This window comes from Drosophila ficusphila, unplaced genomic scaffold, assembly GCF_018152265.1.
Source record: "Drosophila ficusphila isolate 14025-0441.05 unplaced genomic scaffold, ASM1815226v1 contig_791, whole genome shotgun sequence".
Lineage (NCBI taxonomy): Eukaryota > Metazoa > Arthropoda > Insecta > Diptera > Drosophilidae > Drosophila > Drosophila ficusphila.
Window position 1 is genome coordinate 4,355,013 of NW_025064737.1, and position 17,750 is coordinate 4,372,762.

General features: G+C 41.7%; 1 protein-coding gene across 2 annotated transcripts in view; it reads left to right on the forward strand.

Moving 5' to 3' along the window:
- LOC108098577 overlaps positions 1 to 17,750 on the forward strand; it is a 51,164-nt gene that overhangs the window by 19,555 nt on the left and 13,859 nt on the right. The window contains exon 2 of one of the 2 annotated variants that reach the window (XM_017201614.2): positions 12,938 to 17,662. The exons of the other annotated variant lie outside the window; for it this stretch is intronic. Coding sequence (XP_017057103.1) covers positions 12,938 to 12,941 — 4 coding nt within the window. The 3' untranslated portion in view covers positions 12,942 to 17,662. Of the gene's footprint in view, positions 1 to 12,937; positions 17,663 to 17,750 lie in introns of those variants that run through there. 2 annotated transcript variants of the gene reach the window in all.

A 17,750-nucleotide genomic window follows, 5' to 3' on the forward strand; every position in this document is an offset into this window, starting at 1 on the left:
TACTTTTACTGTCGATTCTGTTACTCTTTAGGGCTGGAAAAAATGTTGGGCGCGACGAAAAACCTTTTAATTACCGGCTTTCGGAAGAGAGTGAATGGAAGAGACACATAATTAAAATTGGCAACTGCGGTTTATAGAAATCAAGAGCTTTTTGTGTTCCTCCTCATTGAAAGTCTTTGAGACGGATGTACCGAGCCATCGCTTTGATCAATTACGAGACGACGTCTCTATAAGTACACCTAAAATATTCAGGAAAGAAGCTCTGAAAAGAAATACAATAAAAATAAAACTTTCTCAAGTGCCGGCAGTCGATCAATTAAAACGCTTCGCCGAGCAAAACGATTCAATGAAATAATTACAGAGGCGACCGCAAGATAGAAACCCCTTTCCCCCTCCCCCCTCCACCCTCCCCTTCCCCACACTCCTTGCCCCATCGCACTCTGCCACACTTTGCCACTTGGTGTCACACTAACTGTTTGGAAAGTAAAAGTCGAGTTGTCAACGTCTTTTTCTGCGATGTCCAACCTTCCTCCATCAATTGAAAAGGCAGAGCCTTAAATGATGATTGATTTTTTTGTGTAAGTCGTGTACTTTATTTTTTGTTGCATGTGGATGAGTTGGCTGAGTGTTTGGGTTGGTGTGTCATGTAATCAAAAATCACTCGCACGGATCAGTCGATCAATTACTTTGCTCAATCATGCAGTCATGTGCGAAGACTGACATCCGAGAAACGGACTTTGCCGTTACTGACAAATGAGAGGAGCCCTCGAGAGCTTCGGTAATAGATCTGGCAATAGGGAGGTTTCGTAATGGTTCAGATGCTTTTCAAGTTCTTACAACCTGTCATAATAATTCAGAAATCTTACGTATAATTATGTAGGATGGCTGTAATATTACAAAACGTAGCATGAATATTTAAGTACACAGGTAATACCAATTCAAATGCTTTAAACATGCTTTTACAAAATAAAATAATAATAAAACCTCAAATTAAAGTATAAAATATGAATGATGTAAGCACTGACTGCAATATTATTTTGAAAATACAGAAGTACGTGGATTTCACCTTAAACAAATTTATTAAATGTATTAAGTCTTCAAAACAATAAATTTTCTATTTATATTTATCAATTGCAATAACCATTACATATTACCGATCACATTTTTATGCAAAACTTTCACAAATAAAAAACCATTTGGCCATGAAAAACTTTTTGCGAATTTTCTACACTTAGGTAAATACATTTTTACGAATATTTTGATTTTATCGCTCGCGAGCAAATCGAATGCGATTATCAAAAGCACTTAATTGGCAATTAATTTTTGGCCGAGCTTGTGCCCGAATCTCCAACCTGAAGCGTGGGACTCCCGCTGAGGTTGTTGGGCGTGGGGAGTGGCGAAGAGTTTTGGAGGTTCGGTCAGCCTCTCGAGAGGGTTCACTTTCTTCTGGCTTTCTTTCATAGTGGCTTTGATGATGATGTGTGTGTGTGTGGTAATAAAATCTGATGAGTGGCACCCGCAATCCACTTTCAGCCGCGTCTCGCCCCCTTTTCATCGGCTTCGCCAACTGCACGATCATCATCAGCGCCGTGTGGCAAACACTTTCATTTGCCGTTGACAGAAGACGTCAAGTGGTCAAGTGGGGACACACTAATGTAAGAAAGGGATGGGAAGAGGGGGAGGGGAGTGGGGAGTGGGCCGAAAACTCGTTGCTGCCTCGTTTGTTTGTTCATCAACGTCATCATCAGCGTCAGAGCGGCAGTATCCGAAAAACTTGACTCGATGCCGAGACACGAAGAAATTTCACTTTCAAAATCCAACAATAATTCCGGGGGGTATCCATATATTTATGGCGCGGGTGCAGCCAGGAAACGCCAACTTGTAAGCGTAATTGTGTGGCAATTGTATTGGATTTGCATGCCTCGTTTTCTTGCATCGGCGATTCGAAAATCGATGCTGATCTTGGTCTGTCTTGGTCTCCGTGGCTCTTTTGGTGATTTGTCGACAGCATTTTTGCCGCTTAATTGGATTGTGGACGGATCTCTTTGTGGCTTTGTGGTAATCATAATACGTTGCTTAGGTTTGATAATTGGCCAAAGCCTTTGTTTCCAGCCGAAGATCAGATAAAAGTGAAATTGCACAGGGAAATAAATTAGGATGCGGATTTCCTGGGTACTACTGTTTGAGATTGGGATTGGTTAGCTAAGGTAAGCCAAGTTAATAGGAAGATATACAAATCAAGATAAAAATAAGTATAAAACAGGTATAAAGGTTTCCTTGTTTAATGCTTTTGAAATATTTGAAATAATTATATGCTGTATTTTCAAACGTTTCCCTAATTTTTTTATATGTTCCTGAAAATTCCTTTTCCAATTCAGGGCCGCCATCTGTTGGCACTTTCCTTTCAAAGCCCTTTTCCTCCATTCGCCAGCAAGCCATAAACAATTTAAGGTTTTTAGCAGCTTTTGCTTTTACTCGAGTCGTGCGCGAAACCGTGAACCGCTTTATCCCCCTGAATGACTGACTGACTGAAAGTCTGACAGACTGCCGGCGATGGACTGGGACCCTCTGCTGGAAAATTACATAGTTTTTCCACCAGTTTTTTTGTTTTTTGTTCGGTTTTCGTTTCGTTATTGTTGCCTTTCAAGTGAAACAAATAGAACATAACTTTTGCTTTCACCTTTTTCAAGGGGAACCTCCACAACAACGTCAGCAGCCACTCAACGACAACTCCGGGCAAAAATCTTCAGGTTTTTTCTTCTCCATTTGTTGTTGTTGCTGGAGGAGTATGCCAAAAGCGGACGGCAACTTTGTATGTAATTGCGTTGCCCTGCACAGAGAGAAAAAATACCTGGATTCTTAAACTGAGTTCATTTTTTATCAAATTAATAAAAATGTGATATCTTTAAAATGAAAAGTTAGTTTACTACTTAGTTAGTTTACTGTCACATAACATTGAATCAAAAGCTTATAGCTTTTTGGAGTAAGCAGATAAAAAAACGATAAAAATAATAATAAAAAAAATCTTACAAGAAAAAAAAAAAAATATAAAAAAGAACAAATCGCCATAAAATACCTGAAATATAAAATACCTGTAAAATAGAATATTTTTAAGCATGCAAAATATTTCAAATCAACAATTCTTTTACTACTTGTTGTAATAGTATAAATTTTGAGACTTTAGTAGTTATTTCTGTTACTGCTTCAACTAGCTCCCTTTATTTTTCTCTGTGCACCACAACAATGGATGGAGGCGGAGTTGTTGTTGGTGATGTTGCTGGAGTTTCTACTGTGGCTGCTGCCGCCGTTGCCGTTGAAATTGCGTTGGCGTCTGGCGCTCAATTTGCATGCCAACAGCAGCCAAGCGGAGAGTTGGGGGACGCCGAGGTGAAACAATTTGTTATTTGCCTTTTGCGGCTCGCGTTCTCTGCCATTTCAATTTTCGCTGGGGACAGGTGGTGGCAGGTGGGGTGGTGCGGTGGTGCTGGTGGTGCTGGAAGATGGGTGCTGGTGCTATGGGCCCCCAAACGGAGCTAACCCAGTGACCAAATGAACCACATTCTGTCAGCCCTGCAACTGGGAACTACCTAGATGTGTCTGCGACTGCTTAGATATTCTGAGCGCGGCCTGCAGTTGAAATTCGCGCGCGCATCCAAATAGATTCGGAATGCTCGACGCATGGCAAATGGCAAATGTTGAGATCCAACCAAGAAAGTTTCTTCGCTTCTCGGGCAGACTTTCCAAAAGAGAAGATTTGCTAATTTTGTTTGGGCAAGGGAATTTACGAGCACTGCCAACGCGCCTGACAGTTTGGAAAGTGCTGGAAAGGGCCAAGATGCCAGAAACCGCGGAACATTTTCGCACAAAACGCATCTCAATGTCGCTTTAATTAATGCCAGATAATGCCAGCGCAGCTCACGAAACACAAATCACTGGGGAGACAACTAGGGGGCCTCGGTCGATAAGGCAAACCGGGGGTTAACCTTTGCCCAATCTTCGTGCACGCCATGTAAAGGTTAAAGGTCAGATGTAATGAGGCAGACCGCACTCACATGTGAACTCTTTTTCCATACCCTTCTGCCAGGGGCCAAAATGTTAACTGTTATTTGCAACCGGTTATTAAGCTCGTTTATCTTTGCCATAATTGGATTTATTTGTGGAAGACCTAATAAATTTTAATAAGCGTGATTATAAGGCAAATTTGATATTGAATAAAATGCATAATATTTGCATTGTTAATTTATGGCAACCCCAATAAACATCATTAGATTGTAATTTGAGCTTGTCAGCTTTTCTATTCATTCATCTTCCTAAAACATTGCTTTTTCGTATATTCATCCATTCAAACATCAAAGAGTTGCCCCACTTGAGCCAAATCATTTTTACGCATATTTCGTAACAGCGCCAATATCCAAAAGTAGGATAATTTCGGTTTAAACTCATATCACACCAAATGGCAAACATCGTAATCATCTTCATCAACATCATCCATGTCAAACATTCATCCGAAAAAACACTAATCTTATGCAAAATGTGAAGGTTAAGCCAATAACGAGCGATAGCAATTTTTGGCTGATTTGCCGTTTTAACTAATTTTTAATTTACGTTTTTATATCGAGAGCTTTAATTTACATCATTTTTTATTTTTACCCGCCGTTGATCTTTGTTTTACGTTATTTTCGAGATGCAAACACGTTTCCAGATCGAAGCGAATGAAAACTAGTTTCAGTACAATCTGCTTTAGGCTTTTTGGGCAACTCAACTTAACCTCAGGCAATTTATTACAGCCAGTTTGGGGCTTTATGTGCGAGTATATGCAGATCTTTTATTTCAAGCTGTCCATCGATATCGATCTTCCTTTAAATATTTATGAAACACATTTTATGGTCCATTTTTTGACCACTCAACATTTGGAGACTTGTTTAATGGCTAAGTCGAATGATTTGTGAGCAGCTATATTTAAGTGGATTTTATTTCGTGGTGATAAACACGTATTTTTTCAAGTTTGTAGGAGGTAAAAAATTTAACTAATAGTCTGGGAAATTAAACTAAAGTGGATAAATCAATCAAGTTTTAATTATAACTCGGTCAAATTAAATCATTAGTTCGTTAAAGGGGAGATGTTGGCTATTTGTGTAGATATACTCTTACTTAACTTTTAACTGCCGGTAAAAAATTATGTATGTCAAATTAGTAACCAAAACCAAGGACCCACATGTTCGACTTTCCCTCCAGACATCTAAATTTAGCCCGTAACTGATTTATTAACATTACTCACTGTCATTGCATCCGTCTTCCTATGACAAGCTGTCAAAAAATAAATACCTTACAAAAAATGCCATTATCAATATATGTAATTTAACACGGCAGGCAACAAAATCTCATTAAATGCAATAAAACGTTTCGATGAATTTTCACTTTTTTCTTATTTTTCCCAGTCGGCTCAAGTCATAAATTTGTTGCTCATTAAATTGCTGCTTAATGTTATTTAGCACGCGGCCACTCACGTAATCGCAAATGACAAAAAACGTTACAACAAAAGCATTTACTAAAACTATCTTAAGTTGCAGTTTAACGAACTGTGACGGGACAAGCTTGAGGAAAAAAGCTGTTAAAAATCTCGTCGACTTGGCTTCAACATATATATTTTACGGACATTGAGGAGCGTTTCAAATTTGTGCAGTAGCGCGACCCGAACTTTAATTAAGATTTTCGCTTTTCCCTCGCGCCGTAATTAAAAACTGTTCACTTCAGTTCATACATAATTTCGGATGATTTCTTAATTAAATTATGTAAGCTGAGGGGAAAGTCAAGGGGGAAATGTCAATTGAGCTGCAGAAGATTACCCCGTGACCCAAATTGAAAAATTAATTAAAGTGAACGCCCCGCCAGGGTCTTGTCTCCTTCGTATTATTTTCTTTTCTTTTCCTGGCCAGTGGTCCACACCCACCCACATTTCACTAACTAACCGACTAACAATTGGTCAGGTTTTGTTTTTTTTTAGTTTCCCCCACCTTATTCCGTTTTTGGGCCTGGTCGATCGACTTGGTTTTGGGTTGGTCCCTGACCGCAAACGTGAAGCGTTCCGCGTTCCGCAATCCGCGATCCGCGATCCCTGCTAGAACATAGCCGCTGCCCCGGCAGTTATAATAATATTAAGCATACGCCACCTACAACACCAACAAAGCAGAGAAAAATTGCAGCTCCAATCTGCCCGGGCCCTGGGTCAACTCCCCTTTGCTGTAGCCAAACACACAACCCAAAACGAAAAAAAAAAACAAGAAGAAAAAACACAAAGCCCAAATAAAAATAAATAATAACAATATTTTTCAAACAACAAAAGAAATCAACAGGAGGAAAGAAGCGCCCAGAGCAGATAGCCAGGCTAACCGAAAAACCAAACCCATTTTAACCGTTAAGCACATTTGACTAAATCTGCTACACATGGGCGGCATCCGCATTGCGGGGGATCCAGCGACAGTGGCTGCAGTGCGAGGGGGGTTGACAGTGGGTGGGGGCCATTCCACGAGTAAGCGATCGCTGCAGGAAATGTGCAGCAGAACGTCGGAGTGAACTGGAATCGGGAGTTGCCGCCACCTTCCCCTCCCCCTCTCCGCCTTTTTCGGCGATAGCAGATCGCGGTACTAACAACAATAGATAACAAGAATGGGGCTGGCTCATGGGATTGGAGGCAACCGCTGATTAAATACTCTTGTAATCTACCTTCGGGGTTCCAAACATATTTAGGGAGATAGTTTTAAGAGTTTATAAGAATATGTCAAAGATTTAAGTTATGAGACTTTAAGTTCTTGAGTATTTTAGAGATTTTTCAAAGGTTTTTATATTTTTGAAAGTTTAAGAAGCTACTGTTAATTATAAGTATTAGAACTTATTTGTGGTTTGATAAAAAAAAGGCACTGAATTAGCAAGAAGCCCAATCATTCAGTTTATCTGAATTTTTTTAAGCGGAAGGAAACATTTGAGTAGAATATAACGCTATTCGCGGTTAATATAATAACTTATAAAACACCGTTGTTGCTTAAACTTTTTTGAAACTAAATTAAACATTTCAATTGACCATTGCCAGTAGTTAAGACGTATTTGTCAAGCGGCTTTCTTTCGATAAATCTGCGATTCCAGATTCGTGGGCATCTCCTTTTCTGGGTTAGGGTATGCCAAAAGGTAGCCACTTGTTGCAGCAGGAAGCTGAGTGAGCCAGCCCACATGCAGCACACTATCGCACACACACACACAAACACACATAAACACACACACTCACTCACTCACCGGCTGGCGGATCGAGTGAAAACAGTTAAGACAACAGCAACAACTGCAAAACTGCGAACTGCCAACTGGCAACAGGAAGACCTTAAACTTGGCCTCAAACGTCAGCGGCGGCAACGTCGTGAAGCCAGTACACAATAACAACAACACAAACAATAACAACAACAAGCAGCAACAACAAGCAGCAACAAAAACAACTGCAAGTGCTGCACAGTCAAACACACAATTCAATTTTATTTCATTTACTTTGTTGTTGGTTGCGGTTGCCATTCGCCAAAGAGCCTGGCTGTGGGGCTTTTGGCCCAGCCTCGTGGATTTGCTATTGCCATTTCTGTGTGTGGGCTGCAGCAGCCCCGCCCCCTCCCCCACCTTCGGCTCGTTTGGATGACTCGAATCGTTTGGATCGCTCCACGCCACTCCACTCCGCAGCGGTCCATGCCATTGCAATCCGCTCCTCGAGCGCCAGCAGCTCATGAATGGGAAGTCGTCGCAGCTTCTAACTCATTTTCCTGCCTCCAGTTGTTGGGGCTCGTTTTTTGGTTTCTTTTTTAGCGTTTTTCTCCTTTTTTTTTATTTTGTGAATTGGCGTAAAAATGTTGTGAGAACAAATGGTTGTTAACTTTTGCACATATTTTTGTTGGCTTTTTGTCGCTCTTTTTTTCCTGGGCTGCTGGCTGCTTGTTGTGTTGATTTTTGTCTCTGGCCGCTGTTAAATTGCGTTTAACTGTTAAACTCGCCGCAGCCCCTGCTGCAAGTTCGTTGCCTAAGTCTTTCGTTTTGCGCGCGATTTTTATTGCCCATACGAAGTCAGTTTTATTTTATATTATTTTCGTTTGCTCTCTTGCCGCTTATGAAATCCGGCTGTTGTTGTAATAATAATCATAAGTAAATATGTGTGACTGGAGTGGAATGACTAACCGACTGAGTGCAATTGTGTATGCGTATGCCAGAGCCACGAAGTTGGCGTAATATGCCGTTAGCCAAACACTGCGAGCTGTTTTTCCCTCCGTTTATTACTTGGTATTTTAGTGTTTATTATTTTGGGTAGGGCGACAATTGGAGGTGACGAAGGTTACCCAGAAATATTTCGGGGGCAGAGATGGATGAGAGGTTAGTTGTTAGTTGAGGTTAGTTGTCATTTATAAAAAAAATCAGTTGAAGTTATTTTAAAAATATTAAAAGATTTAATTGGTTTGTTAGATTTTAAAAATATTTCTTAATATTTCTCATAAATAAACAAAAAATATCTAAACTCTAAAACAGACAAAGATGAGTCTTAAATACCATACACTTATTATGATTTATGGATTATGAAAATGACAATAATTTCAGCTTCGTTTGACACATTGTCAACTCAGCCATTCAAAGTGTGACTTGAATACCTCATAAATAAAAGCGAAAACGAACTCCATTCATGGTTTACAGAAATTATTGCCTCCCCATAACCTTGAAAAAAGTCTTTGAAAGCCAGCAGGTCAACTTACCCCACCAAAAATCTTTGAATATTATGACATTCACAATGAGGAAACACCTCTCGAACAAAAAGATGAAACAATCAGAATTGATTGTAGAATGTTTAGTTTTGCGTGTTTTGTTGCTCGAATGCTGTAAGATGAAAAGAATCGAGGGAACGTCGCCGAGATAAACAAATAAAACAGAGGTAAAAAAATCACACAAAACGTTGCCTTTCATATGCAAAAGAAATCCATTTACTATTGCGGACGAAAACGAGTTGGGTTTAGTTGGCTGGGCTGGAACCAGATCTGTGAAGGTCAGCTCGTTTAGCACCTCTCCCCAAGTTTGGGGCCCATCCTCTATAGACAAGATGGGGCCGGAGAAATAAAGTAAAGTGGAATGAAATGGAATCAAAGTGCTGCCTCCACTTCGCTAGGTTGACAATTTTAATTGCGTGCCAAGTGTGGCGGTCATAAATCATTGGGGAGTAGTAGGAATTTTTACGGTTTTTTCGGGTATCTCTTGCAATTAGCCGCTGAGCCAGCGTTTAATTTATATTATTAGGGGACATTTACAGTTATGTGCCGACTGATTTGTGACTGTCTCCTTTCCTTTCCTCACCCAAGACAACTCATGGCCATTGTCAGCATTCAGCATACAGCATTCAACATTCAGCATTTGGCATTCGGCACTCGGCATCCAACATCTGCATCAGCATCGGCGTCATCCTCTCCTCATCGTTCGTGGTGTTATTTCCCGGAGTAGGTTAATAGTGCCAAAACGGTGCAACAACAACAACTCCAACAACTACAAGAAATGGCTGCTGCAATGACTGTAGCATCAACAAACGGTGCCTCATTTATTTCCCCTTTTTCACCATTTTTTCCTGGCTTTGTTTTGTTTTTGTGGCACCATCAGTTGCACCCTTTCATTCTGGGCAAAGTCATGGAATAACATTATTATCCCGAATTTACCACCGCTCTCCCTTTTTCTCCCTAGCCTGTCCGCACAACAAAAATCCCATTCCCAAAGTGCTAGGAATATTTATGCAGCATTATTATTTATTTTATTGACAGGCAGAGGGAAAGAGTTTCCCTTGACTTTCCATATTCTCACCAGCTGATGTAGAACACTGATTAGTTTACAAAAAAAAACTATATATTTTTGGATTTCCTTCTAAAATGGATTTGTTAAAAATAAATTTAAAAAGAAAAAACAAAAATTGTTAAGAGTTGATTTTTTTCTATGATTCAATTCAATTCTCTTAATTTTATCTCTTTCTTCAGTAAATATTTTTATTTAAAACTCCAGAAGTATTTGAAAAGATGTACTTTTAATTTATCTAGTAGTCTAAGAAATACAACGAAGTTGTTAACAGGGTCTCCAGCATTCGTTGCTGCTCCGTTTTGGCCAATGACAGTCACCCATCCCAGGCAAATTGACTTCGATCCCCGGCTGGATCGATGCTTTGACTGCTCCGACAGCCTCGAATGCTGCTCATGCTGCTCCTGCTGCTGCCAAGTGGCAATAATTTGCCGACTTGCCCAAATGTCGGAGCGCAAAGAAGAGAGTACCGAAAGAAAACCTTTTACTTTGCGCTAATAAATTGCCATTAAACGACTTTGGAAGGCATTGCCACAATTGTTGCACCATAATTTCCCATCAAATTTTTCACACTCGCTACGTTCGGTTGGTTTTTGGCGCTGCGAGTGTTCGCGATAATCAAATATTTGACCTCTGCCGCAAATAAATTCCCAATGCAATCGCGGCCCAAGCCAAGGAATCGAATCCAGTTGGCCAGAGTTCGGTTGAGAACGTGAAAGCGCATTGCCGGTTGGCGGTTGGCGGTTGGCGGTTTGCTGTTGGCTGTTGGCTGTTGGCCGGCATCCGCTGAATGCCGAATGCTGCACGTTGAACGCTGGCTGGCAAAACGTCGACGTTGCGTGTTAAACACAATTCAAAGTCTATAATTATTGTACAATTGCCAGCAGAACCAACAGAGCCCAGTCAGGCTTGGCTCTGGCCAGAGCCCAACTTCCAACTCCCGACTTCCAACTCCTGCTGCCGTCCAAGTCGTAGTCTGGGATTGGGACTTGGACTGCAACTGCGACTGCGACTGGAACTTCGTATGGAGACGGGAGTTGGGAGTTGGGAGTCGGCAGTTGGAGCTCCAGTGGAAGTTGGAGCCGGAGCTGGGACACCGGCAGGCAGTATGGAACATGAAAATTGTAGCGTGTAAGTTGCAGCGAGCAGGGAAGCAGGGGAGCAGCGGAGCAGGGGAGTCGAGCATTCCAAACACACATTCTAATTCCACATTTGCCTCTGCTTTGGGTTTGACACACTGCTGGCAGCCACTGCCGGTGTGCTGGAGATGAATTCGTGACACGGCCTTAACTATGCATATATTCAAGATTCTCGAGAGTTTCCTAACCGTATTAAACAAAGTATTTAGCCATATCATGGCTGAAAAATATTTCATCCATTTGGTTTGACTTATATAATTTAAGTTATCATTCAATAACTTTTGCTGTTCTTGGAAAATCATTTTCTTCTATTTCTTTTGTTTGTTCAATGTAACCAAGCTTATTACAAAATAAAAAGAACGATATATCTTGGTATAAGTTGTGAAATGATATTTCTTTGCCATGTTATTGTACTCCGGATCGTAGAGGTATTACAATACAATTTTATTTCTTATACTTGAAAAGTGAGCATCTCTTGGCATTTCTAATGCTCTCCACACGTGACCACCACCAACGGCGGCAGATGTTTATCTGAGTGAATCTCCAGCTGAAGCGCCTGAGAACCGCGCTCCCCAGCCGCTGACTCTGCTCCTGCCTTTAACTGTTAACTTTGCTCTGACTTCGGATCGTTTGACTCGCAATTAATGCTCCAGACCTGGCTGTGTATGCAGCTATTGTTGCTGTTATGCTGGTAATACTTTTGGTTGCAGTTTCGGGGAAGCGGAAGCGTTGCCCACGCCCACTTGTCAGTTGGCCATGGCCAAGCTCTTTGGGTGAAAAGGGGGCCAGCGGGGCAGAGTGGGAGTTCGAGTGGGCGGGGGTGGCATTGGGGGGTGTACTGCAAGCCGAGCCAACCGTCAGCCAGCACGCCCCCCCACGCACACACCACACACACACAATCACACTCAGACACACACACATGGGAAACAGTGGGGAATCGGCGGGAGATTGCCGACGATCTTTTGGCGGAGATGGCGGCAATAGTTGAAAGTCTAATTGTAAACTGTTGTTCGCAGTTTTCCTAACTGTTGCTTGTTAGGCGCTTGTTTATTAACAATTTAGCACGGAAAATTCACTGCCAGAACAGCAGGATTCGTTCGGGTGGGAGGTGGAAAATTGGGCGGTCGAGGTGAGAGAGATCTCCTCGTGGGCGTTACTTATCTCTCTGGGAGCGGGACCACCGAAAATTTATGCCTGTCGCCGTGGCGAACTCCTCACACACTCGTAAAGTTCGTCAGTTTATGCGCTGACCGCCTGACCTTCCACGCCCCCTTCCATCGCCCCATCACCAGACGGATCCCCCTCCCACTCCCCAACCCATTGCTCACATGTTTTTCGCCGATCATAACTGTCACAATGTTCGAGGCATGAAAATGGGGCGTGCTGGGTGGCTTGGATTGTTTTTCGGGAAGTTGGGTGTTAAGGGGGACGGGGTGGGTGGATTAGATCACTGGGATCATTGGGATGTGGGCGGTGGAGGCGTGGCCAACGGTGACGGTGAGTCTTTGAGCTTTGGGGCATCGGTGAACGTAACGGAGGTTAACACATTATTATTTGCGGGTTGGGAAGGGGAAACCTCTTCTTGAAAAACACAAAAACACTTGTAAAATATTGAATAAGGATAAAAGATAAAAATCTTTTTATTTATTATAGGTTTTAGAGTAAATTTAATTAACAATCGAATGTATAGAAGAAAACCTATTAAATAAAACTCTAAACATGTACTCACTAGGTTTGTATCCATATTACTTAGAAAACTAATAGATGCTACATACACATCTGATATGCATGTATATTTTAATGCATATCTAAGTGTTATTACCCTAAAAATAGATTTAGTTACGCACTTAAAGGCATAAAGAGTTGAGTAACTTTTTGGACCAAATAACTTAATCGGCCTGTTCCCAGCTTCCCAACTCAGACTAAATTTGATCTCACTTTTCTTCTCTTTGCAGGTAAGCTTTTGAAATTTCCCTGCACGCTGGTTTGGGTTACGTAAGTTGGGCCAACTACACAACTAAGTTAAACTAATGCAAATAATTGGACAGATCGGGCCGGACCAACGCCCTGGTGGCCGTAAAGCTGAGTGAGGCCCAAAATAAAAGTATAGCGAAAATCGTAACAATGGGGCACTGACCGTTGCAGCCAATTTCGATTCGAAATGTAAACGATTTTCGTTTTAGTGGCTCTAGTGGCTGCAGTGCTTGCATAAGTTTTGTGTGCGCAATTCGGGCTAAATAAGCCAGCGGAATAATAACGGCCGGCATGGGTTAATGATGCGACATGTTAGCCAACGGAAAAACAGGCAACCAGAGCAAACGAGACGAAAAAAATGCGTCACGCTTACCGTTAGCATGCCAAGGAAAAGTCCGTCGGCCCACGGGGGTTGGAAATTGGGGTGGGGAAAAGCGGGGGCTTCACGGCTTGCCACGGAGAACGCACACGTATGTATGGCAAAACCCCTCCCTGGGGGGTCCCACTGCCACCGTAGCATCCCATCCCATTCCATTCCATTCCACTCGAAACCATCCCATTCCATACCATCCCATCATGCATTTCCACTCTCCCACGGATCGGATCGGATTTTCCACCTCCCCGCCGCCCAGCATGTGGTGCGCTCCCTTTTTGGCAAATTTGGTGCAGTGGCAGCAAAAGCAGAGCGGCAGCGCCTTTCACAAAATCTAATCAGCAGGGGAGTAGGCAGCAGGGGTGCGGCGAGGGGGGAGGCTATAGAGGGGCAGCCAACGGGGGGAGTGGTGCGAAAGGAAGCGATCAGAGCAATTTACTCAAGCGCAAAATTAGCAACTGAAAAAAACTAGGCAACTAGTCATCTTCTACAAGCAGAACATTTAATGCCCTACAACACACAAAGCACACTAATATTTTTATTAATATTCTTTGCTTTCAAGAAGAGATCCTTTCTAAGGCTATTTAAACATAAAAACTCTCTAAACAACGTTGAACAATTCTCTACTACCAAGAATTTGAAACCCATAAATTTCAATTGTTAATTGAGCCTAGTTCATTCGAGCCTTGTTTACAAAACAGCATAAATTACATAAAATAAAATATTTTGAGAATTAAGACTTATTAAACGTCATTAATTTAATGTAAAACTCAGATATTTAGATTTCAAATTATAATACTGAAAGAACGATAAGCCATCTAAGCCTTGAACTAACAGCAGTACCCCAATATAGAGTGTCAAAAAAACAAAACTGAAGCTGCGGAAAAACTGGCTGCTTGATTTGACCAAGCCGACAGTGGGCGTTGTGCCGCAAAGAGAGCAGTGCGGTGCGGTGCGGGGCGGGGAAAATGGATAAAAGTCTTCCACCAACATGGAAATCTTGTTACGCTTGCATTCATCTCCATCTCCATCTCCTTCTCCTGCCGGGCAATTCTAATTTCGAATTCCTCTGTGCGTGTGAGTTTTCCCCGGGAAAGACGAAAATAGAAGGTGAGGAGGAGAGAGATCCGCTTGCATGAGCAAATTTGATGCCATCTGTGTACAATTAGCTGTCAATATTGCGCATGCGCCACTTATGCAAAAGAAGGCTCCCATTCGCGGAGTAAAGGGGGAGCCTGGGGAGCCATCGGTAATGGCAGTCGGGGAGAAACAGCAAAGCAAACAAAACCGACTGCCGACTGACTCATTTGCCCAAAAGATTTTGCAACACGCAACACAAAGTCAACAACAACACACGCAACTTCGGCTGACCAAATACAGTGGGACAGAGTTGACATCTTAAGGGAAAAATTGGAAAAGAAAGCTTTAGGTCGAATGACCAGAAATTAAAAAATTATACAAATTTAATTATCTTTTATATTCTTAATATAATTGTATATTTATCTGTCATAAGTCCCAACTTTTTTCATCTTCTTAACAACCCATACAATTTAGTAATAGTAATACAAATGTGTTGCAATTAGAAGACACATTTTTGCATTGTAAACAGTTTTATTTTTTATACCCTTTTTTTAAACGGTACTTAATAAACTAAATACCACAGTTTCCATTCGTAACTCATGATCAGCGCACCTCAAATCGTCACCTCTCCTTCCCCTTCAACTCAGCCAAATTTATGCCTATTGGCTCACACATGAAGACAAGTGCAGCTCTGGTGTCGGACATTTTGCATAAAGACCCCACAGACATTTATATATACGGGTATGCATATATAGTTATAGACCCGACGGACAGATCCGTGGCCAGAAAAGATTAGGCGGAGCCACTAAATTCGTTTTTGTGTCGCTTGCTCCACATTTGGTGCGTTGGGCAATTTGAGAGGTGAATGAAAAATCCCGAGGCAACGGCACTCGATGTGTGACACATATATTCGGTTGCAAGTGTTGCTGTTAGCTGATATTGCTGCTGACTGCACACAAAAATATTTCTTATAAGACTTGGTATTTGTGGTATTAGTTTTTTCTATATTATTTGACTATGCTGAGAAAAAGATTGTTGGAAAAGTAAATCGAAGGAGGTAGTGATCTCTATTTAAGATCTTTTTTCTCTGTGTAGGATAACAGGTGGCTTGGCCAAAAGCATAGGCACAAAAGCGCGTGAGTCAGTTTATTTTGAAGTCATAGATTTCTTCTTATTTTCAACAACAATCGATGGACAATGGGGCGTTCCCGTTCGCTTCGGTTGCAGGTTGCAACTGTTACGGTCGCCAAAATTCGTGCGGGCCGTGTGCCTCCGGCAAGTGGCACGCTTCGGGCCAAAGTGAACGTGGCCCAAACGAGGCCCAGTCCGTTTTCGTGGAAACCTCTCGAAGGCATTTCTCTAGGCTCTCGGCGAAGGTAAATCAATGTAAAGTGTGTCAGCAGTGTGTGAGCATATGGAGTGGGGACTGCCACTAAAAATATTATAGTTAGTTAGAAAAACCAAGGTTTTCCATAGATTTTGCCCCAGAGATGATACTATATTATTATGTTTGAAATAGATTAAAACTGGAATTTCAAACTAAAATTATCATGAGCTCAAAAGTTTTTAATAGCAACAAACATTAATAATAATTCTATAAATTTATATAAAATAGAATTTATTAAAGACGTCTTTGTAAAATTGCAATAGATATCAAAATATATCAGCTTATTCTTAAAATGATTTCAATTTTATATGTATAGTAGAAAGATACCTGGGATAAGAACACCCACAAAGTTCTCTACAATAATAAAGCCCGAGTACAGCCTCCGATTTGAACCTATACCTTAATGAGAACAAAAGAGCTCTTGGATCCCCAGGAAAAGCCAAATGGCCCCCACCTCTGGCCCAATAATTTTCCAATCCGCCGCCTTGACAAGAACGCTGCAAAGAGCCCTCCTCCGCCGCATTCCCTACAGAGATTTACAGTTGGGCGGCCCGATGAGTGGCAAAAGTCTTAGCCCGGGTGGTCCGCCGAGTAAAGTATCTTAAGTATCTCTGGCAAATTGTACGATCATAACTCAATAGCCGGGCCTCATTAGGGACCCCCAAAAAACAGAGGAACGGAAAAAGCCAAGAGCTCCACTGAACCGCAGACAGATCGTTCTGAGGAGTGAAGTGGCAAAGTTCCCTCGATAGCAGCTTCGTGTGCAACAGTAGCCCCAATCCGTTGAGCTGTTGAGCTGTTGAGCTCAGCTCCCCCGCAGCAGAAACACACACGCACACATAAAGTCACTTACACACACATGCTGGCGGGTATATTAGAAACATTCTAACTAATAGCCAAAACATTGTTGGGTTTCCACTCATAAAATGGATCTCAATTTCCCTCGTTTTGGGGCAGGTGAGGCAGCTTGGGGGGTTCCCAAAACCGAAACACCGAAAAACCGAAACTGCTGCCCACGAATCTCGCGTCACCGCCGACGGTCACGTCAAGCCGTGCGCGTAATGAGCGTTAAATTTGTGGCCCGCTTTCCATCGGCCGCCTTCCCTCAGCAGCTTTTACTGATCTTTTTTTGTTTCAGGGTTCTTTTTTTGGCTAACTTCTAATCACCACAGAGCACGCTTCATTATTGGTTAAATTAGTCACAAAACGGTTTCCGAAGATGAGCTTTAATTATTGCAAAAACCACGGAAAGAAAGAAAGAATCGACACTCCAATACTTCCTAAGAAAATAAGAGTAGAACAAGATTTGGGCATTGAAATTATTTATAAAAAATCTTTAATTAAACATTTAAAAATCCACAGTAAAAATTCATCCTTGCTTTTATTATTCAGTTATATAAATTAAAGATTTCTACAATTTAAATACATTGCAAGTCTCTCAAGCAAAAAGGGTACTCTTCAAAAAGAAATCAAAACATTCCTGAGAAAATGCTCATTTAACGTTAATTCTGCGGTTTGATCTGCCTGGCTAGATTTTGTGGGGAATGTGGGTCAGAATAAATTATTAATGAAGTGAATTATAATGCTTCAATTGCAGGCTTGGGCCCACTTTGGCTCAACTCCAGTTTAGTTTTCCCAAGCCTTTCACTGCCTATCAATAAATTTCCGTCTGCGATGGCAGGCGGCGATAAAGACAAACGGCCTGCCAATATGAATTAGCTAAGCGAATTGGCCATTTGGCAACTTGGTAAACAACTTCCAGGAGAGAGCATCCCTCGGCCCTCCCCGCTCCCTGTCCACTATCATCATTATCATTAGCACAAGTTTGCGCCCAAGTAAAAAGTTTGGGGAGCAGAAGGGGAAGCGGCGAAGGGAGCGGCTGGCGAAAAACTGTAGCAGTTGATAAATGTTAATGTTGATACCAAGTAAGGCAAAAAATGCTATCTGCAGATAG